At 28.5% G+C, this 24,678-nt stretch overlaps 1 protein-coding gene across 6 annotated transcripts; it reads right to left on the bottom strand.

Moving 5' to 3' along the window:
* Positions 1 to 612: 612 nt before the first annotated feature.
* Pns (DENN domain containing pinstripe) lies at positions 613 to 24,678 on the bottom strand. Of its 6 annotated transcripts, none has more exons than XR_012046494.1 (20): positions 24,275 to 24,678; positions 15,870 to 15,979; positions 15,129 to 15,349; positions 12,666 to 12,860; positions 11,387 to 11,858; positions 10,804 to 10,940; positions 10,540 to 10,727; positions 10,291 to 10,463; positions 9,953 to 10,164; positions 9,645 to 9,851; positions 9,132 to 9,306; positions 8,685 to 8,949; positions 8,059 to 8,166; positions 7,301 to 7,565; positions 6,240 to 6,507; positions 5,758 to 6,070; positions 5,143 to 5,319; positions 4,866 to 5,076; positions 3,663 to 4,770; positions 613 to 3,577 (listed from the first exon to the last, which is right to left on the bottom strand). XR_012046494.1 is itself a non-coding variant. In XM_072890230.1 (20 exons), the coding sequence occupies exons 1-19, from the start codon at positions 24,390 to 24,392 to the stop codon at positions 4,581 to 4,583; spliced, it is 4,005 nt and encodes a 1,334-aa protein (XP_072746331.1). In that variant the 5' UTR covers positions 24,393 to 24,678; the 3' UTR covers positions 613 to 3,861; positions 4,537 to 4,580. The 6 variants fall into 6 exon arrangements, 5 of the variants coding, with proteins under 5 accessions (XP_072746331.1, XP_072746332.1, XP_072746333.1 ...); XM_072890230.1 differs by having other exon boundaries at positions 613 to 3,861; positions 4,537 to 4,770; XM_072890231.1 differs by having other exon boundaries at positions 4,537 to 4,770.

Here is a 24,678-nt window from a genome sequence, read left to right as displayed (position 1 = left end):
AATCCTCAGGACAAGCGTTGATTCGAAATCCCACTTCTTGAAATCTGTAAACATGTTTTGACCAGAGGAAAAATCTTGGCTCCACATGTGCTTGATCTCAGGATCAACACCACAGTAGGTAAGGACTTTGCCGCTCAACCACATAGGACTCCTTATTAACATACTCTTTTTAATCGCATTTTTTCTGATATATATATAATTTTTAAAATATATACAAATAATTATTCTATTTATTAAATGATTATTTTATTATACACATGATTTTTTTTATTTATTAAAATTCTATTTATTAAATTATTTTTAATCTCTCTATGTAATATTATTTATTCCTAACACAAGTGTTAGTAACAAATGTAATAATAAATTTTTATTTCCTTTTAAATATCGATATAATTAAATACCTTAAAAGTATATGATTAAAAGAAAAAAATATGTGTATAAAATATATAAAAAATATATAATAAAAATATATTATATTTTTAATTAAAAAAATATAAATGTATTTTTCTATTAATAATTTATTTTAAGAAACATCTTTGCTTTATACTATTGTATTGTCTTGATTAATATAAGGGGAGCGCAAAGTATATTTTCATTAAATAATAAAAACAAAGATGAATAAATTCTTAATCCTTTGGATAATACTTTATATTCTACTCTGTCTGTGTACATAATATACCTTACATATATACATCTTATATAACGCATGCTTTGTAAAACTTTTTATACACGAAATTTTAATATAATTCATGCATGTATATATATATACACAATACGGCAACGATTTTACGATAATGAACGAGATGGTAGAAATTACTAAGAATTACTGCAATGAGTATTAAATCGGTGGTTATTGAGCTCGGAAAGTATCGCTGCCGTGGCCTCTTGTATCGTTCTTATATAGATATTGACGTCGCCGAAAAGCTTTATTTTTACAATTTTGTACTCCTCGAGTTTATATTACAAAATGCATATATATTATTTATATAACACTAATGACGAAGGATACATAATTCGAAGTCTACGTATAAAAATTTGTCATGAAATTTCCTGATCGCATGTTTCATATCAATGTGACAAGACGTAATACGCAGTTGCGAGATACAATAAATCTGATTATTACAAAGGAAACACGGTGTATATATTTAACGCAAATAATAAATGGATATATTATTTCTTATTTTTTATCTAAAATGATCACATAATATCGGCTACAAAACGCAAGCTTTCTTTTCAAATAACGCTTACCCATTATTCTAGGAAGAAATTATATTCTTTTACAAAGATGATATTCCGCTTTAAAAGACTTAAGTTATTGTAAGGCTTTCTAGATGAAGAAAGATTTCATTTATTTGCTGAAGGAGACCTAAGAGCCGTCCTTCATACAGCTATCTCTCGATGAATAACAATTTCTTATTTATAAATGTATATACATATGTACATACACATGTGTACGTACAATAAATAAGAAATTCTCACCAAGAAACGATTACGGACTGTCCTTCGCTTTTTCTTAGCAATATTATGTCGATTAACTATAATAATAACGATAACTGAATAATAATTTAATTTTTTTATAAAAAAAAAGATTATTGAAATACAAAATTTCTTCCTTTTAAATAGTACAAATTATAACACTAAATGTATTTAATTACATTTGTAATAATAATGAAAAAATCAGAGAAAGATTATATATACACTTCTTTTATATCTTAAAATATATATTTTTTAAATTTATAGCTCTTGGTGACCTTAACTCTGATATTAGATCCTTTACTTTTTGACATATTGTATAAAAAAAGAGGTAAATTTATATTGATCTTTATACTACAATACTCTATATTTTTTGGATAGCTACAAACTTTGGGATAGACTGTGGAAGAGTAAGATGCAAGGATACTTTGGTATTATGGCTCTAACATAGACTTAAAATAAAAATTTATGTATCTTTTATTTATTATCCAGATATACTATAAAGATACGACATTATTTATGAAGTGACTAGATATATAAATAACTCTAATTGTATAAGATGCATTCTACATATGCAAGATATAAATCTAGCAAAAATTAATTTACTATAATAATTGGAAATAATATAAAATAAAATAAATTAAGATGCTGAATAGGTGATAGTGGATCTTTTTAAATTATCAATTCCTTACATTAAATATATTTCGACAACGAAATTTCAATGCAACTAACAAGTGAAATAGCTAAGTTAATGACACTATTTTCTAATAAATTTCTTCTTTATATACTATTAATTATAGTACAGGATAAGAGAAAATAATAGGAAAAGATAATATAGGAATAAAATACGAATTGTCTCAAGAAACAATATTATATTGTCCTTCGTATAATATCACTCTAGGATTATACGAATTATTTATCAATTTTTTGCAAAATTTGCGACGTCGAGTTTGCACTACTTTTCAAAATAAGAAACTTCTTGTATACACATTTTTAATTTATCCATTTTTTTAGTTTCATAAACTTGCTCGGTAATAATTACATGTCAATAATTATCCTTAATATAATTTTGAATATTGTAATAAAAATATTAATCAATATTTTCTCGTAAATATATTAAAGAAATTTAATAAAATTTTACAAAATAAATATGCAAAAATTCAAAGACACATTCAATTTGGAAACTTCTTAAATCGGTACATCATCCTTGTAAAAGAAGAATTATGTATATAGGATAAATGCAAAAGTCAATTATAATCTCATATTTGGCCAAAAAACTGTTTGATAATTTTTTGCGCACAATATACACATAATTAATGTCTTAATTCTACGATATCAAATATCGAGATATTTATATTATATTAGTTTGAAAAAAATACCAAACAGTTCTTGATTCTTAGATGTCCAATGAAGTTCTGAGTCAATGAGAAATATTTGTAGGATTGTACTTTAGGAATTATTTTTTACAATAGACACAATATTATTATCCCATGTTACTTAGAAAGACCATATATATATCAAATTTGTAACAATAGCTTCTGATCACCACCAAGCAATATTTAATTGATCAAAAAGTTAATTTATCATTTCATGAGTTGTACAAAAAGACAAACAAATTTTTTTTTATTAAATTGTTTGTATTCAATTTTTTTTAAATGTGCAAGAATCTAAACATATGATTACGTCATTTGGTCCATTTGCGATGAAATTCAATAACAGTTCTCCTGTTTTCTCATATTGCGATTACGATTATAACATGAAGATAATAAGTTTGCGTTACTTAAGTATAAACTCATAAAACACCCAGACATACAAAAGAATTTAAAAAATTCATTCTTTTAATGAAATCAAAAGATTTTTACATATATGATTGTAACTTAGAATGTATATATATCTTAAAATTTGTAACAATAATTATACAAAAGAGAGATAGATTAATTAGAGCAGTCATCTGATAATTAATAGAGTTTCGATTCCAGTTCATATACCATCTCACAGATTAAAGTTTAATTTGAATGGGATCATAATATCTCTCATTGAGATAAAAACAAAATCTATGAAAACCGAAGGTGGAACTGGATAAAAAAAATACTCACGAAAGCTCCTGAAAAACAAATCGCGATAATAGAAGAAAACGTGATAATCACTTTTTTTCCCCTATAACATAAAATTGTCATGGTAGTACTCACACGATTAACACAAGTTATATTCAATCTCATAGCATGCAAATATCAAAGCACAGCCATTAAAAAAAAGTATGTAATTCTTTCCTATCTAGTAATCATTGTTCGAGATTCAAGAGATCGTACATATGTACGTGAATATTTTGATAATTTTTTGCATAAGATTTTAAACATTTTGTTATTACAACAAAAAATGATAATTAATCTGCAAGCATTCAAATGACATATGACAATATAATCTCAAAGAAACTTAATACCTAATAACAAAAATTAATATAAACTGATAACTCTAGATAAATGGGATCACATCTTTGGTACATGATTCGTCACTAGTATAAATATTTCAACAAACTCCATCTTTATCGCATTAATAGTTATGGCAAGATAGGGCCAAATATATTTCAATTAATTTTTTTATCCCCGACAAAATATTATATTATCATAAGTTTTTGAAATAGGACGAGATCTATATGTTCTTCTCATTTAATCTTGTTATATCTAACAAATCTCGCATTATTTTTCGTCTATAATTTCTTGTTTATAGACGCATATCGTACAGCTACATCCTCGTAACAGTCTTTAGTTTTACTATTAAATCTTTCTTAATTTTTCTTATTGATAAAATTTGTCGAATCTTTCATCGTCATACGTAATAACAATTGAGTTCCTCATTTGTTACTGTTTAGAAGAATTAATTGGCTTTTCTATTAATTCAAAGTTTGTTCCTGCGTTCCTGCTATGAAAAGCTCTTAGTCATTCTAATTTCGTCAATAATTAAAAATCCCACGGTAACAAATACATTCTTATTATATAACGTTGGAAAGCTTGTGACATGACATTCTTACGATTATAAATATTTCATATAACTCGCAACACTTACCGAAGGAACACAGATTATCTGCAATTGATACCGTTTGGCAAATACTAACATATACTAGAGATTCCATGAGTCAAGCTCTTCTCGAGGACAATGTGAAACTCGCTCAATGGCTCAAGAATATGAATGAGGAAAGTTAATAAAGTAGGATTTCGTAAAAACGAATTTTCCTCGTACATGTCCGCCGTGGAACGAGCATCGCTCATCGGACGCAACATTGGATGTAAAAGCTGTTCTCTGAAAAATTATATTGATGATTAAATTTAAATGAAAAACAAATCAAAGATAGATTAATTTATGTATATATCGTCAAAAATATTCCGTAAATTTACCTCGCCGCTAAACAGATAAATAATTGAAACTTTCCATCTTTCCCTAAAGTTTGACTAAACATATTAATTTGATCGATGAGATGACAGTAACATCTTAAGATAGTAAATCTTTGGCTGCTTTGCGAATATACTCTTCTATCTCGATTGAGTCTTTGAGAATATTCGTCCATTTCCTCCAGCAAAGAAATCTCAAAATTCTCTTTCACACGCACTGCAACAGGATCAATTATATACTGTTGTAATATTTTTTATTTCCTAATGAATTAAGTATACTCACAGAGATAGTCCCATACATAGAAGTTTCTTCCGAATATTCTTTGATTTTTAAAACCAAATAAAAATATTTGTTCTAAAGACGGCACAAGACCGCCTTCTCCGCACAATAAAGCCGTTAAAGAACCGTCTTGACACTCTCTTCTATAGTGATATTTCACTATAGCATTTACAGCCTCGCCTAATATAAAGTTATTCAAAATTATTCCATTAACATTCCATTTTTTATCTAATGTGAATCTTTAAATTAATTATATTAATTATTATAATTAATTAAATTATATTGTAAATACATAATTCTATTATATTAATTAATCATATTAATTATTATAATAAAATTAATTTTAATAAAAAACTTTTATCATCTTTCGCTTTATCAATATTATGTGTGTAAATCTTTCGTAATTTTTTTTCAACATTATATAAAATTTGTCAATAAATTTTTTTTTAATAACTACCTTTTTTAATTATTTAATAACTTTGTACATATAATAAAAGATTAAATATTAACATAAAGAATAAATTTGATTAATATTAATTTTACTTAATAAACAATAAATGTTCACAGATAAATACAATATAGAATTAGAATCAATAAATGGTTATATTATTAATTTACCGAGCATGTGTTGCAGTTCGACTTGCGACAGTATGGGACGTCTGGGTATACTCGGAGATCTACATCTCGGAGGCGTGGAGCATGATTCCACTAACTCCTCGCTGTCAATGCTGCGTGGTACTAAAGCACCCACTAATAAACGCTCGGTAGATCCGTCATCTATTCCTCTGCCAAGCCAACGACCGCAGGGAAATTTGAACGTGTGTCCGGTTACTTCATTCCTCACCACAACATGTTCCACCATCCATTTCGGTGACAATCCTGTATTGTCGTGTCCAATTCTTAACGTAGATAACACTCCTAAATTTTTATGCTAAAAAGGAAGAGAAATATATAAAGATAATTATAATAAACTGTGTCTATTCTATAAAAAAATAATTAATTCAAAATAGTTAATAAATTTAAATAGAACTAATCGAATTAAAATTTAAGAGAGACTTGATAATTCTATTTAATATAGTATTAATAAAAAATATAGTTACATGAAATACAAATTCTAATGCTCCCTTAGGTATGGGTACGGGATTGGTTTCGCAGAGGGTGCCGGAAATAGCAATCCAACTATTAGCCGAAGTGGTAGCAGCGCTTGCTTTTCGGCTGGGGAATATCACAACTCGATACGGTAATTTCGTTGTCGGATAATTGTTCGTAAAGCAGAAATAATCGACGGCATTCAGAGTCAGAAGGTGATACAGAAATTGCTCTTTTTCCTCCTCACAGCGTAAAAATGCTGATCGTTTATACTGACTCCTAATAAATTATCGAAAAATAAGTAATTATAATTATTTCAATACTCAAAGAGATCAAATCTATTATTAATTACGCAACGGGATTATGAAAGTAATAAAAAAATTGTTTGTTCTGAAATAATGAGAATCAGAATCTTATCTTTGTTGCATATGCATCAAAAAATATTTTATAATAATTTAAAAAATATATATTTATAAAATTTTTTTTGCGTGCCTCTTAATATTAATTTCAATAGATATATAATGTATAATTTATTTTTGCAGTAGCATAAAAAATTTTCATGAATATCCTACTTCTTGAAAAACTAAAAATCTTTAACAAAGATATGATCAATATTTTTTTCATATATTTGCATCGCTTTCATAATCACTGATATATAAACCCAGATAGCCCGAAATATTGATAAAATATTTACAAAATATTGATAATAATTATTTAAATATTTATCAAAATATTTTTAAGATTTTAGATTAAATAGATCACAAATATTTACCATAAATATCTTAGCAAATATTTGAGAAATATTTACAAAATAATTACTATAAATATTTGTTTACTTATCATAAATATTATATAAAATATTTCATCTATATTTTGAAAATATGTCGAATAAAAATTTTAAAAAAATATGTATAAAATATTTATATAACGTTTCAAAAAAATATATTTTCATAAATATTAATAAATATTGTGTGCAGTCTAGAAAAGATACGTACATCATTCTAATTATTATTTATATGGTTTCATATCGTGCGTGAAAATGACTAATTATTTTTTCTATAAATATAAATACCTCAATAAAGCACTATCCGACAATAACGTTTTCAAATGGCGGGACAACAATTTTTTCTCAAGTGCCAATCGCACCCACGCTCTCGCATATCCAATGTGTGTCTTAATATCAGTCATCGCTTGCACGTTACGAATGTCGAAAATTAGAGAGTCCGGAAGAGGCCTCAAGTGTTCCGGACCGACGGTTTTCCTCTCACCGAGAGATTTATGCTTGTCCGAACCCCTCGTGGGCGAAACGTCCGTTTCCAATTGTAAATTAGACAAATCTGTCGCAATATATAAAATATTTTTAAGATAACAGACATTTTCCTTTCCAGTCAAGCAAAGAAAACGAACAAAACGAATAAGAACAAGAACAATATTCTTTTTGGCCAAACAGTTCATTCTTTTTTGATTGTATTCAATACATTCTTTTGCAGATACAATAATATGCACATGCAAGTCCGAAATCATGCTTTACACGACTGTCAAAAATAGATACGCACACGTACACATAGTCTTTATAAATAATTTATAAAAAATATCTCATAAGTATCATGGTAATTTAACATGCATTTGTTTCCATAAAAGGTATTTATTAAAATAATATGTAATGCAAAAATATCTCTTTATATGTAAAATATAATTTATTATTGAAATATTTATTAATCGAGCACATATTTACGATGCAACAGGATGCAAAGAAAAGAAAAAATCATGGCTAACACTCAGTTAGTCCGCATGTTTCTTTTTTTTTGGCAAGCCAACATTCGGGCTTACCATTTAAATTTTCCTTGATGTAAGAAGCAATTTCAATAATACTTTTGCCTCTCAAAGATGAAACCAAACGATCCGGTATTCCGAAAAACTTACTCGGCGATTTCTTTGCTAATTACAAAACAAAGAAATAAAAAGAAATAAAACAATATAAAAAGAAATATAAAAAACGAAAGAAAAATTAAACTTAATAACAGAATAAAGAAAAAAAAATCTCGCGCACAAATTTACGTTAGTAGTGTGCCAACTTAATTTCATATTTGCGCTAATATATCTCTGTACTCAAGTAACACGTGCGACGCAGCGTAAACACGTAATATGAAACTATTTTGGTGGATCACTTACAAAACTAATAGTGCAGGATATCTACGTACGAAGAATACTAATCTCTACTTTTTATAACACTTTATCTTATTATAAAACGGAGACACGTACAATCGAGTCGTTTCCGCAGCACGGACCAAGCTAGCGCTGCATTTCCGCAAAATAGTGACATTTAATTTGCGATCGATGAATTACTATTTTCTGTGTGTTATATTTATATTACACAAGGATGTATAAATACTTGAAAATATATTAAACCCGTAATTTTTAACGCGACAATGAAACACATGCAGCAAATATCTTACCAGGGGAAAGAAAGTTTGCGTCTATAGACTTGGTCGCGTCGTTGCATTCCTCCGATTCTTGATACATAGTTAAATGCGACCAAAGAGCGCTTTTGCCCTGCTTGTTTTGCAGCCCGTGACTCCATACTCGTTCCAATAGATCACAGAGACTAGCGACTAGAGTGTTCTCCTCGACATCGGACAAAGATTCGCCTCCGTGACCAAGCGCGACGGCTTCGGATCCCATTTTCTCCACCAACATTCTCTTTGTCTTGGACTTACAATCCTTATCGCAAAATAGCACACTTGTAGCAACACTTTACTTATAATAATTATATACAAATAATAATAATGAAAAATATATTTAACAGATAAAAATAACTGAAATAAAAGGCATTCAGTAATTAAATGTTAAATAATTAAATAAATTATTAAATTAAATAAAATAATAGATAAGAAAGCGAGTACCTTGAGCAATTTTTCCACGAACGTCCAATTAGCTTGCGCTATTAAAGCGGGACTCATATCCGCCGAGAGTTTAGTTTGAGGTCGAGGCGACTGAGATTCTTGAGGCGTTACAGGTTTTCCATTCGTGTCCATGGATTTCATCTTGTATTTCCATTGCGTCTGTCCTCTTCTACTACTGTAGACGAAAGAGCTTAATTAACGAAAAAGTCTAGTCGTATCATTATTAATTTGCGAACACACCACGATTTATAAATACATGCTAAAGTGCATTTCTAAAAGATTTACAGTAAAAATAGATCAAGTATATAATTCTCGAAATAAATTCGAACGTTAAGTGAACTTGCAAAATAAGAGACTTAAGAAAGGCTCCATCATTCCTATTATATTTATAGTAAAAGTTGTTTCTTACCGAAGTATACTACACAGGAAGCACAAAATAGAGGGACAGCAGACATTAATAAATTTGAAAATAGAAGATTTAAGTATAATATATTGCAAATAATCATAACAAACCTTTGAGCTGGCTCTTTATTCAATGCGACGTTATCTAGCAAAGGAAAGCTGCGAAAATATGCGGCTCTATGGGGAAGAATCTCCGTAGGCGGATTTGTCTCAAAGTCCACATTGGTTAATCTCTGTCTGAGTATTTGTTGTGTATCTGCGATGTTTGTGTAAGGCTCGTATCGCATTGTTCGTATGATGCTTTCTCCGACTTTCTTCCTAAGATACAGAAAAAATCAAAAAGAAATTAAAAAGTTTGATGAATAAAAATCGTTAAAATATTCAATAAAGAAAACACAATGTATTTTGTTAAGACTTACTTGAGAGCGGAGATTCTTTGGTCGAAAACTTTAATATTACAATCGAGTTCGCTCCACGTTGACATCACTTTGCTGTCAACGAGAGAGGCAAACATCTGTGTTTCCAGGAATCTCGACAAAAACGGCAGATGTTGCGTAGGCTGGTCGGATAAAAACGTGGCTTTGTCGAAAACATGCATACTATCCCTATTATTTATCCACTCATCTTTGTCCTTCAACGTAAAGTAATTTGTACGTATATTAGAAAATTAATATTTTAAATACTTATGGAGAGAATGATATACATATGTATATTTCTCTTAATTTTTTATTTTTCAGAAACGTTAAATTTTACATACCTGACTTGGCTGGATAACAAATTGTTCGTAACTAGAAAACATTTGTACAAAACGATTCAAAAAAATCTCCCTAACAGCATTATTAAAATCGAGAGTTTCTCGGTATTCCTCCTGTGGCGTGAGTATCTTTTCCGTAGTAGTATCCTCTATAGGATCAATATCATCTACATTTACTATAACAAATAAAAATCAGGAATTTAAAAACAATTTTTAATTTAACATATCTCTAAACACATTAAAAGATTTTACCTGATTTCTTAACAATATCTACTATTCTTTGTAAATTATCAGGTTGTGACTCCGGTTCCGATCGATCCCAATCTAATACATCGTGTAAAGAATGTTTTCTGCGAGGAAGATGAAAACCAGAGCCAGGAAGCGTCAAACTACTAGTCATAATGTCGCCGTTGTAATAATTTATGACCATGTTACCAATCCTAGAAAGGTTTTTGTTCGGTTTAGATACAGAGACAACATCCTGATATTCTTAATCAAAGACAGAGATTAACTCACTTTCCTGAATTTGGTACTTTGTACTTGTTCAGAAGCGTTCTAATCTCAGCAATAAACTGCATTTTATGAGGAAACACAGGTAATTCTTCTGGAAATTGACTACTCTGCTTATCTATATCTACATAACAAAGATTCGCCTGTGAACAGATATGATTAGCTTGACACTTAGCTAATAATAAACAATTGCTTTAATTTTTCATTACCGACAAAATATATAAAAAAATGAAATTAACAATAAGAGTTAAACGTATTATCATTTTGTTTTGATTCAAGGTACATTTTAATTGATATGACAAATAAGAAAAAAATCATTGTAGATCTACTGGACTTTTGAATCTTCATCATGTCAGTAAAAAAAAATATCAAAACAAAAATCATTAATTGTTAATTAAATATCAAAATTAGTTGTTACAAATAATTCTTAGTTGTTAAAATATCAAAATAATAGTTTATTGCAAATCTACATGATATTTTAAAAAAATGATAATATTATGCATTATTATTTATATAGATGCAACTATTTTCTCTCGAATAAACAATAAATAAAAATAAAGTGTAAAAAGATAATTCTAAGAACGCATACTTCGCTAGCAATCTTCAATACGCCGCCCTCGCTTTGCGCATGCAGACCCATTATAAAGGGCACCGGTGCATCCAAGAAGTGATACAGACTGGCGGGCAATATTGGCACGTAAACATGTTGCCAGGAGAACGGAAACAAGAGCGCCGTTATGCATTCGGCTACCGCCATCAGCTTGTGAAAATCAACGCTCCTCAAGAGAACTTGATTCTCCAACAGCACGCACGTGAACAGCTGAATCAGGCAGTCCGCGCCTAGCCACGTGAATACGTCCTTGAGAGGATAGTCCAACATCGGTAGCTCCAGCAACGAAGATGGTTGATAGATGACTAGTTCTAAAGGTGATTTCGCTGGTTCATCATTGGGTACGAAAAACTTCAATGATTTGCCAGGCAACGGTACCGGTACGTTGTACAGAAGATTGTAGACGTAAGATTCTAAGCTAAGACCAGGTCCAGGATGTCTAGGAACACACCTGAAAATATGTTATCTTTAATATCGTATTATCGTTATATGTATACAATATAATATGTACACAATATAATAATATGTGTAATATATGTATATTACATTGCTGCATATATTCTTTGTTCGTCAATTCTTCAATGTATAAAAACAGTAATGATTTTATCACTTCTAAGAAGATCTCAGCTTCTCAAAACAGACTACACAGCAGAATAAGAAGATTAACTCAAGATATTCTCGTTAAAGTATTTCAAAGAAATCGCATAAGCATTTAGAGCGGTAATGCAGCTCATATATAAAGTATTCTCATTACACAAATTTCAATGTAGCCACAATGCAATAGATGCAGCACAAAATATTTGTACAATACATGTGGAACATATTGACTGTTAGAAAAAATTACAGTTAATAATTTACTTTCATTTCTGGAGATATGAAAATAATATCCGATAAGAAAATACTTAACAAAAATTAATAATAACAAAAGAAATAAATTACATGAGAAAAATATATAATTTTTTAAAAATAAATTCTCTTCAATCAAATTATTGCCTTCTGTTCATTAGTTGACAAAATTTAGATATGTAATTTTAATATATAATATTATCAGATTATTCTTTTAACATTGTCTATTATAAATATATAATTAACATTGTTTATCTTCGATATTGTAAGATTTTGTATTATTTCTTTTAATATTCTTTCAAATTTTTTGTTAAAAATATTTGACTAAATAATTTTATATTACATGACGGTTATTTAAAAGAAAAAAGTCAGCTCGTTTTAGATATTTATAGAGATTCGTGAGATTTCTTACTTATACAGATTGGTGAGAAACGTCTTTGCCGCGAAGAGGTAAGGCTGTTGGCATAGCAAAGATATTGATTTGGTCACTAGCAACTTGTCTTTGATAGAATCGTAATATCCTAATGCTGCACCAGGTGAATGAGCTGATAATTTAAAGTGACGTGGTAACGATCTCGTGTTATGTCCGTCCTGGCCCTTCCTCGCACTGAAAAATCCAATCATACTTTAGAAATTTTATACTAAAACTCATACAATAATAAAAATAAAATTGATAGATATGTATATGATTAATATAGTATTCACGTACTTTTCACGAATCATATTCTTTACATTTGAAAATAATTTTTACTTCTCAATAAGAATTAAATCTAGAATTTAATTAACAAGATAAATTATAATCTTTTACCTAGAAAAGAAAAATTCGAGTTTTAGATATTTTTTATATAGAATTATGTCACAAAACTTGTAAAGTACTGATTGAATTTTTTTATATTTCATTTTTAAATAGAACATTGTTACCTTATCAGCATAATATAATAATAATAATAATAATATAACAATAATATAATAAATATTTTTATATTAATATAAATATTGAAATATATATAAAATGTTTTTTAATTTAAACCTTAATAAAAAATTAATATTATACACTACGCAAAAAAATTAAAGGGCCGCTTTCTTCCATATAAAAAAAGCCAATTTTTAAAGTAGTTGCAACTTGCTTAAAAATAATCGGAATAAGATCAATAAAAAAGCGACTCAAAGTTTCAAGTTTCTAGTTTTAGAATCTTTAAATAAATTTCAACTCTTTCTATTCGTTACGAAATTACATTGTAAGAAACCGACGTCCATCGGTTGAACAAATTTTTGTAAAGTTTGTCCAAAAATATCGAATTAAAAAAAAATCCTAGCACGATTTCATTAATAGAGTATTAAAGAGCAGAGTTTTAGCTTTAATTTTTTTTTTTAACGAGTGTTCTATGATTATTTTTTTTTTCGCTGAGATATTCATTATTAAAGCAAAATCGAGCTATTGACTTTGAACGCTTATTTTTAGCATTTTTTCGTTAATTTTCATTGATTTAAATAAAAAAAGATAAAAGCAATTTCTACTTGATTTTTAAGTAACAATTACGCTTTAAAAATGAATAATGACTGAAAAAAAGATAAGAGCATGTTAAAGTGCTAACTTTTCTCTTTAAATTGCTTGTTTAATGATTATTGTACGATCATTTTTTCATTAGTTATAAGCGTTTAAAGTCAATAGATTTAACTTTAATACGAGTAATGAATATCGTGGCGAAAAAAAAAATCATAGAACACTCGTTAAAAAAAGAAATTAAAGCTAAAACTCTGCTCTTTAATACTCTATTAATGAAATCGTGCTAGGATTTTTTTTAGAAAAAGAAATTAAAGCTAAAACTCTACTCTTTAACACCCAATTAATAAAATCGTGCTAGGATTTTTTTTTTAATAATTCAGTATTCTTGAATAAACTTTTGAAAAATTTGTTCAATCGACGGACGTCGCTTTTTTACAATGTAATTTTGTAACAAATAGAAAAAAATTGAAATTTATTTAAAGATTCTAAAACTAGAAGCTTGAAGCTTCGAAACTCTTTTTTATTGATCTCGATCTGATTTTGATTATTTTTAAAGAAGTTGCAACTACTTGAAAATTGTCCTTTTTAACCCTTTGAGTCACGAATTTTTCTAATTGTCAGTATTTTATAAAATTTGGTATATAAAGGTTTTTAGGCTCGCTGATTACGAATCCGTTGTCAGGTTTTCAAAATTCAAGATGGATCCAATATGACAGGCGAAATTTTACTTCCGCCATATTAGATCCTTATATTAAATTTTGGAAATTAAATTTGTTTTCCTTTAGATTCAGATTCTGCGATCTAAAAAAAAACCTTCAGAGAAAATATTTAAAAAAGAATACAACTGTTACTTTCAATTTAGAACAGAAAATATTGTTTTTTATATATTTTTTATCAAAAAAAGGAGGATTTAACAAAAACAACACGGTGGAAAATTCTAAAAAAATTCTGAAAAATACTTTAGAGTGTACTAAAATTATAAAAAAATTGCCGTATTTATTGTCATAATAGATTAGTAGAAAATGCATTTCTTCGTAAAAAAGTACTAATTTTGACTGTTTATATATGGTATTTTTGCAATTAACAATTAATGACTGTTCATATTTTTTTACACTTATTGATGTTCTAGAGACTCTGTAGAAACAAAAAATCCGGCATTTGTTGATAAAAAAGTAGTTAAAACAATAAAAAAACTACGGAAAAAAGGTGAGTCTCTGGGTGACCCGCTGTGACTCAAAGGGTTAATGTGGAAGAAAGTGGCCCTTTTTTTTGCGTAGCGTAAATCTATACAAGATATTTACGCTACGCAATAGAATCAATTACAAATATACTTTATAATTATTGTATATACGGAAAAAGTAGACGTACGTCGGAGGCGTGCCGTTCTGTCCGCTACTGAGCTCCGTGATGTGCATCGCCTGTAACGTTTGCATTGCGGCGCATATTTTCCGATTGCGGCACTCCTCGTAGAAAACAAGGCTGAACCCGTACGTTCTATGACCGTCTTCCTTCGTCAGGACGAAGGAGTGGAAGGTCGGCTCCACCGAATGCTTTTGGGTACGAAAGCGCAAACCGCTTGGCAGACAAAGCTATTATCAATGTAATCGATAAGTTACTCCCCTTGACTGCGCGACGCAAATGTTCTCTGAATCTAATTAACGACAGAGAGCATCGCCAAAAAAACACTACGAATCTCTAATATTCCTCCACGTAATATATAGAATAAAATTTATATGTTTCAACGATAATTATAATTTTATTAACAGCTGAATAAATCAGGATTGGCCAAAAAAGTGGTTTTTCCACTTTTTGGAAAAAACCATATTAAATTCCGGTTTTTTACTGACTCGAATTTTTTACCTAATAAAATAAACTGGAAAAACTATGATGTATGTTAATAAATAATAAATAAAAATATTTTGATAGTAATTAAATATTAGTAAATAAAAATATTCGGCTGTTAAATCTTCCGCTTATATTTTTCAATAGTACAACGAATATACACAAGTGTATACAAGTGCAAATTATACATATGTATATAATCTATATTTATTATATATTAACATACAATTCGAAATGGAATTATAATTAGTAGTTAGTTATATGTACCATGCACACAGCATGTTCGTCGAAAGGATTCCATGGTACCGAGTCTGGATAATGTCCCAATACTTTACTTTTGTATGCTCTATCCAGAGGCGTGCACTGCAATGAATCACCTGCGAAAACAACAGACCTAATGATATACATATCGTTTCTGAATATTTAGTACTATTTGTAGCTTCTAAACGAAAAAAACATGACTCTAGTTTCGGACGATATTTTCCCATCACTTTCCGCTGGATTTCATTTAAGCGCGAAGAGATTAAAGAGCTACGCTCGATTCTCCGTCATAAATATTATAGCTAAACTTCTCTGGCACTTACGCAGTTTTCTTCGTAAAAATGTATAAAGTGAAACTATTTGTGTGATGAAAGAAAAGAAAATTTATCATAGAGCTCAATCTTTCGTGAAGCGACATTTCGCTTGGAAATTCTCTCTCCCCAGAATTATCGTGCAACGAAATCAGCAAGCTGTTATCAAATATACGCTGTGCGATCTTTCTTGGACCAGACTTAAGTAAGACATGGTCTAAGAGGCCTTGGAGTCAATCCAACTATCTCGAAATACAAGAGTACTTCTGTATAAGGTTAATCGTTTGTGATCAAAGAGCCAAGATGGCGAACAATGAATCTGCTCTAGCGAGATGCAAAGAAAATGAAATCACATCATAAAAAATTATGAGATATCTCGTTGGCAACTTTATTAATTACAACTGATAGAATGCCAATTGGGCATTTTGCCCTCGCTAATAACGATAGAAAAGTTTATTTCTTTTAATGATAATGATAGAAAAATTTATTCTTAAAAAAGTATAGAGCTAAAAAAATGTAGAAAATATAAAACAATATAGATTATATAAAAATTATAAATTAAATAATATCTCTAAAAATATAATACGTAATTTTATGAATATCTCTATACAATTTATAAACTCATAATATAAATGCGTTTTGTATTTTAAATTACTCATATAAAACTTTATTTTAATTATTTTAATCAATATTTAACTTTTTTCGGATTAAAGCCGGAACATTTTTCAAATTCGTATTTTGGACTATTTAATTTGCATTTAAGAATCCGAATTATTCTACGGAATAATTCTCGCCGTAGCAATTAAATCTTGTTTTAAATAAATAGAATTATTTCTTGTTATATAAATTCCCTGATTGAATTTATTGAATAAAATTTTATATTACATTTCAATTTTGAAGCGTTAAGATAATAACGATTCATAAGACATTATTTATCAACATTTTTATAATAATATTAAAATATTTATAATATATTTTTTATTTAAATATTAAAATAAAAATATTAATAAAATAATATTAATAAAATTAATATTAATAAAAATATATTTTTTTAATCATATATTCTCTCTACACATATTTTATCATGTTCTTTTTGTACATTAATAAATTATTTGCAAAATAAAAAATATTTAACAAAAATTGTATGTTATATATATATATATATATATCATAATTTATAACAAACATTTTAAATACGTATATATTTTTATAACAGAAGATATGAAATAAACGTTTATGAAATATATTATATAAAGTGCATACGTCTGAATAAATACATGTACAATTGATTTTAATCTAACATTTCTTGATTGACGTTATCAACTAGTATGAGAACATCAACAGTCAATCTCCGCTTGGAAATAACGTTCACAGAGTAACGACGGTGATAATCGAATGAATTCGACTGAGTTCGATCATCGCCGAAATCACCAGTTTCCATTAACAAGTCGATAGCTTTTTTCCGATATTTTCATTTCCCATCTATACACATGAAATCTCCGAATAAACTGCTGTAGTGTAACAGATGTTTCTGCAAGTTTCAGTCTTTTATATGTATATATATTCACTGTCTATTTTTACCTATTTTTAGAAAACTGTGCGACGCAATCATGCGAATATTTTCACATTTTATATATATATATATATATATATATATATATATATCACCTTCTAACACTAACATATTAAAGCAAAAAATATCTTTTTGTTTTTATGTTTTAATGTTGTAAAAAATGGAAGTGAATTTGTATGAAATAATTTATGTAGATAGAAAAAGTGGCATTTATTTTAATTAAAATTTTGTTTGTGATTATGAATAAAATTCGTTGCTTTTCAATTATTTATTATTATGCAAAAGCGGAAGATTCTCTAGAGCAATATACTGAACTGTAGCAGAGTAAATGTGCCATTTATTGAACTGTAGCAGAGTAAATGGCACATTTACTCTGCTACAGTTCAGTATATTGCTCTAGAGAATCTTCCGCTTTTGCATAATAATAAATAATTGAAAAACAACGAATTTTATTCATAATCACAAACAAAATTTTAATTAAAATAAATGTCACTTTTTCTATCTACATAAATTTCACTAGACTTATTAAGATCTTTATTTTTAGTTTAATCAAAATAATGAATTTCATACATGTATACACAAAAAAAAATATTTTTTAAATAAAAGTTTAAGGTGCTTTTCTAAAATCTCTCAAACATTACTTTTTAATTTTATTTATTACAGACAAAAAGATAAAAAATATTTTTTACACTTTACACGTAAAAATCGCGTTTTATGATTCAGCGTCCGATAAATAATAAGCGTTATCGAAAATAATCTACGATCTATTTATCAAAAATCATTGTATACTTCTTTTGAAAATGAGTCATGCACAAATCCGTTGTCATCATGTTTAAGTGAGCGTAGAGAATTGTTAGCCAATCCTTTAGTTGAATACTCGTTTTAGATCTGTTTATAAAAATTCATGATATATTTCACAAATCACGTGCATATGTGGCTGACAAAAATTATTAAGTTATTATAAAAATTACTATAAAAAATATTAATAAAAATTTAATATACGTAAACTTAGTAATTGCAAAACTATATATAGTTCTGTTCAAATAGAACCATAAATTTCGAAATCATTTTCGACAAAATGACTTTCCAAATACTTTGATATGATAAGTTACATGAAATAAAAAAATTGTTCACATAAAATTTAAATAAACCCTGAAATCAGAACTTTAATCTTAATTTTTTTAAATTATCTTAAAGTTAAAAGATATTTAATTGTCGCTTATGAACATCGCTCATAAAATTTTTAAGTTTTTACTATATCTTTTAATTATTACACCAATATATTGTCCTTAAATTCAGATATACATGGCTATATTTTTCATAATATTGTACTTTCTACTCTCGTATACGCTTCGTTGCCGAGATGGTTTCTTATTACGAATATTACTCGTAATTATACTCTTACGTGCAACAATATGTACGGCTACTAACGGTAATGAAATGGGTAATCTAAAAACACCATCTTACGCTTCTTAAATGTTTAACAAGCTTCCTTTTTGCAACGTATAAAACAGATGAATGAAAAGAATGTTATAACAAAGGATAATTTTTTAAAAAATTAAGATTAAGTTCTAGTTTCAGGATTTATTTAAATTTTATATAAACTATTTTTTTATTTTATATAATTTATCATATTAAAACATTTGGAAAGTCATTTTGTCATCGAAAATGATTTCGAAATTTACAGTCTTTTTTTAACAGAACTACAGTTCTGCAATTTTATTAAATTTACCTATATTAAATATTTATTAACATTTTTTTTCACAAATCTTGTTGATCTCGTTGATCTTGTTGATGTTTGTGAACAATTCACGTTGTTGTCTTGCCAAAAATAAATAATAAACAAACGGCGACAGATTTTTATGTATACACAAAGTAATATATGTATAAGATGCAATACAAGCAAATCATAGACACGATAAAAGAAAGAGGAAAGTATGTTTAAACAAGAAAGGGGGAAAAGACAAAACGAGCATTAAATGACCGATAAGCTTCTGTGCTACGGAAAGTATTGATTCGAGAGCATGATGCACATACGAGGCGTCTGGCAAACGAATATTTTCTGTGAATCCGCCTGTGGCATGGTGCGTACACGTGCACGTTCGCCCACGCGTACTTATAAATGTGTATCAACCGCATTGATGTCACGCGACAGCCAGAAAGAAAGAGAGTAGACTTTGCAAAGTTATACAATATACAATATAAAATATCTGAAAACGTATTATACCTACACAAAAGATATATATTATTAAAAAAAAAACTTATTGTACATTTTTAGCCAAAATTTATAATTTACAATTAATTAGCAATTAAACTTAATTGATAAACTATCAAAAATATTAAGGATTAAAGTTTTGGAAAAAATAATTTCTTTAAATAACTCGTAAAAAAACACGCGACAAAGGAAATCTAGAGCAGTTATACTTATTGTTAATAATAAAAAGTAGAAAGAGTTAAATGAAAATTAAAAGGCTGAAATATTAATAAAGTTTTAATAACATAAAAAGATATGTAACTCGTAATAGAGTTTTATGATTTCTGTAAGAGCATTATTATTGGATGAATCTTATCAGTCGTGAAAAATTATCATTGACCCTAACTTGTATACATACACTGTAACTTATCAATAACTACGTTATATGTAATTTTTATTTGACAAAGAAATTTTAACATAACATTTCTTTTTTACAATAAAACAACATAAAATGTTTAAAATTAACGAATTATTAATTAGATAAAATATAAAAAGGAGAAAGATCATTTTCTGCAGCAAAATATTCATTAAAACAATTTCGGACGGGAGGATTTTTTATACAAGAAAAATTTTATCTAGTTCTGGTCTTTATTTCTGGTTCCAACAAAATTTTAATGCTAAAGTGCAAATTATTTTATTATATTGATTATTTAATTGAAAAAAAGAACCGATTTTAATTATATCCTCTTATATCAATATTATAATAATAACACAAAAATTATAATAATATATTTTAATAATACACAAAAGTTATGAAGTAAACATGTGCATAATTTACATCAAAAATTTAATTCATGTTCTAATGTTCTATGTTGATATTTCTCAGTTCTTTCAAAAAATGTTTTAATTGTACAGAATTGAAAGGTACTTTTCGGAATTTTTTATAAATTTATATTTCGAAAACAGATCTGACAATTTATTATCTCTTGTGGCAATTTGGAAATACAAGGGTAAAGCAAATTATTTGTTTTCGGTTTAGCTGCCCCGTGTTCTGTCCAGAACTTCCCTGTCGTCCTGTCCGGATAAGTCGTCTCTCCCCTTCTTGTGAGCATATATGATGTCATCGAATATAGGGTCATTCGTACATGAAGGGACTACCGGGCACTTAAGTATGCGTTTAAAAGGCGGAAATGTGATTATATATATATATATATAGGACCAACACACATACACATAAGTGCAATAAACGTTTCTGCTTCATATAATAATTAGAAAAAAGAAACTCGTTTCACACCTAATCAATCTTCGATCAAAAAATTTATTTTAAATATGAAATCTTAAATGTGGTAAATGTTAAATATATGTATTTGAAAAAATAAAGTTTTTCAAATAAAATATAAAATTTCTTTATGATAAAATATATCTCTAAAACTGTTATTATTTTATTTAAATGTGACATTATTTTAGTAATATTTTTTCTTGCAGTAATATTCATAATTGATATGAAAGATTGTTGTATTATACGTTTAATAAAGTGATATTTAACAATGTAGCTTTCCACAATAAATTTATCGATAGCTAATCCAAATTTATCGATACAACATTTATAAATATTTTATAGTTTGTCATATTAATAATATCGAGATACGTAAATCTTTCTCCAATATACTAAAAATATGTATTTAAGGGTAATACATGAACTCTTCTGCAGATCGTTGCATGGACATACGCAAAGAAGGGCGAGGCCCTAAGTGATAGAAATAAGTACGAGAAAAAATCGACGGAAAATATTTGTAAAAAAAGCAAGGCGTAAAAACTAAAAAAATTTGCTAACAAAATTTATATTAAAGCTTATAAGTAAAATTCACATTAAAGAGATTATTATTATTATTAAAAACTATATTATAATTAAAGCTTTAAAAATAAACATATATTAAGAGAATTAATAATAAAATAATAAATATATAATAATAAATAATAAATAAAATAAAGTAATAGTAAAATAGTAAAAGAATTTAATATATACGCAATATATTTAAATATCTTGATAAGTATATTTGTCCTTTTTTCCTTGATATCGGAAAATTTACATTTCCTACGTCATATCTAGTAGCAACTCTAATATACTTTTCCAAACCAAATAAGAAGAAATCCTCAAAGAAATATTCATCGATTTATACGTCCAATGAATAGTACTTCTAACAAAGAGACCTTTAGTTAGACAACCGAGTTATTGTATTCCATTTGAGAGCAGAAAATGAATAACTACCATAAAAACTAGGCAAAGTACTGTGTTCGTGGATCACTAGTTATTGATATTTGAAAAGACACAACTCAGCAAGTTTGCGGTTAACTAAGAAAGACATCAGTAATATTAATTAAAAGTGGCAGATTAATTAAAGAAATATAATGTATTCTGAAAGAAAATAATGTATGTTTTCACATATACGTTATTCTATATTCTATATTCACACATTGTAATAAAACACATATAGAACATATTAAACATTTAGATTTTTACTATAAAAGCTAGTATTTGAATTGTGAGAATTAAATTTAATTCTTGTTTAAACGATAAAAAAATTAACATTTCTCGAATAGAAATTTCTAATTTTTACTTGAATAATTATATAATGTTTTGTGTAATGGTAATTTAATTAAATTCGAAAAAAATTTGAATTTTTAAACTTTGTCATTAATCTTATTCACAAGATATTAGTTGTTTCTAAGAAATTTCTTTACGAAAATATTCTATGTAATAAAATGGAAATGTTCCCTATACACATGTAAACTTTGACCTTATTCTCAGGGACACTCGTTATCTCTTTTTATGGATATTTTTACACTCTTTGGAGAAAGAGAGAGGCTGCCAATCTTGCTAAGAATTAAGCTTAAACTTTATGTAAATCCACTAATCAAATTACATGTATTATTGACATATGTATCATATTAAAGCCAGCATATTTCTCAGATTTTATTCAATCTGCGAATTTGTATTCAATCATGTGAGAAAGTATAAAAATTTCATAATAATTTATATCTTTATAACCATTCTGATTTCCACTCTAATTTATTTATAATTTTTAAAATTAATTAATAATAAAACTTCTAAGCGTACACAAGAACCGCAAATAATGTCGACACTTCGAACTCTCGGAATTACAAAGACGATGCTGGCCAACAGCTGACAGCAAAACAACTCGTCACAAGATATAAGCGGCTTTAGCCGCGGGAGTTGTCATGGGAGCCTCCTTCAGTAAAACGATCTTTTTCGCAGAAAACCGTCCCGCATGAGTGAGACGACGTTTTCTCGGGAGGATGCTACACCCGGGCGTATTGTAAGGCTCCTTACGTATTCGGGTGGTACACGGTAGCCTAAATGACAAAGAGCCAACGGGATCGACCGCGCGGTCCATTTCTACGAACTCCCATCAGCTATTTCAGAAAGATATGAAATATTAAACACATTCTCTTTATTTATGTTAGGAAAGCTATACTTTCTCTCTATATTGTGTTTTACACTTTTTCTTTCCCGAAAGAGTCCAAGTTTATTTCATTCCGAATGCAGAAAGTACGAGAAAGTAGGCGAACAAACCTACTTTTTTTTAATCTTTATAATATGCCTCCCATTTCGTTAACGTTAATTGCATGGTTTTATTTGAAAAAAAATTATTATTATTATTAACTCATAAAATAAAAAGTTATTTCTCATAAGTATAATCGATTCGCGACAATATATCTCTATATTTTTAATCCAATTTGTTCGAAATTGACACTTGATAGGTCAATTAATTTCATGTATAATATATCATCTAATTGAACTGCAAATAAGAATTTTATTAAGTCTTCTATAATAATTAAAGCTTTTGTTAGATACTTATGGAAAAAAGCTCAAAATTATTATTTCGTCACATTAATCTCCGATGTCTTTTTTTACTTAAATATTATCGATGGGTTCGAAACCTAATATACAACAATAATCGCATCCTTCACTTTGTATACAATTACAGATTTTCTCTTGCAAATTTAAAATTAATATTTTTTCGTCTAAATTATATATAGAACTTTCGTTTTAAAGAATTTTTTTTTAATTATATATTATTTGTCACAAGATTTATTTTTCCCGACGATTGAACTTTACCTAATAATCATTATAAAACACTCTCTCTCTCTCTCTCTCTCTCTCTCTCTCTCTCTCTCTCTCTCTCTCTCTCTCTCTCTCTCTCTCTCTCTCTCTCTCTCACTCACTCACTCTAGTTTTATTACATGCCGAAAATAAAGAATCGTGAGACAGCGATATCAGATCAGACGCAAAGGAGAATAGGAGACTTACCAAAGTACTTATCTGGTTCGAGGCCGGAGTCCTTGTCCAGGCCGCATATGACAAAGTAATCGGCGAACCGTTGCGGATGTTGCTCCGAGCCGCGCGCTATCCCTAAACTCCCGTTCATCTTTGCCGAGACGCGGGGGGTCTTAATCGCAACACGGTAGTTTGCGATTAGTGCTGCCGCACGAGCACCCGCCGACCGCCGAGCGGTTTACTTCACTCAGCACAGAGCTTTACGAAATTGATTTCCACATCACGCACCACCATCGATGACGACGACGCGACGCGAGACGACCGCTGTCATTGAGACAACAGCTGAGCGGGCGCGCACGCGACGACACGCAAGGAACGAACAACCGAGAACCGAGACTGCTCTTGCTCTGCGAAGCGGAGCGCTGCAGAGCGCGGAG

Source organism: Anoplolepis gracilipes, chromosome 4 (assembly GCF_047496725.1).
Source record: "Anoplolepis gracilipes chromosome 4, ASM4749672v1, whole genome shotgun sequence".
In the NCBI taxonomy this organism is placed as follows: Eukaryota; Metazoa; Arthropoda; class Insecta; order Hymenoptera; family Formicidae; genus Anoplolepis; species Anoplolepis gracilipes.
The sequence above is the reverse complement of the archived record's forward strand: the minus strand, read 5'-3'. Positions and strand labels throughout refer to the sequence as shown.

What these genes read in the sequence shown, in the direction of transcription:
- Pns (XM_072890229.1), bottom strand. Translation starts at nt 24,392, where the DNA reads ATGAACGGGAGTTTAGGGATAGCGCGCGGCTCGGAGCAACATCCGCAA. An exon ending in TTTCTCACCAATCTGTATAA is followed by an intron (nt 11,859 to 12,665) that starts GTAAGAAATCTC and finishes ACATATTTTCAG; the next exon opens with GTGTGTTCCTAGACATCCTG. An exon ending in AAAGTACCAAATTCAGGAAA is followed by an intron (nt 10,728 to 10,803) that starts GTGAGTTAATCT and finishes AAACCTTTCTAG; the next exon opens with GATTGGTAACATGGTCATAA.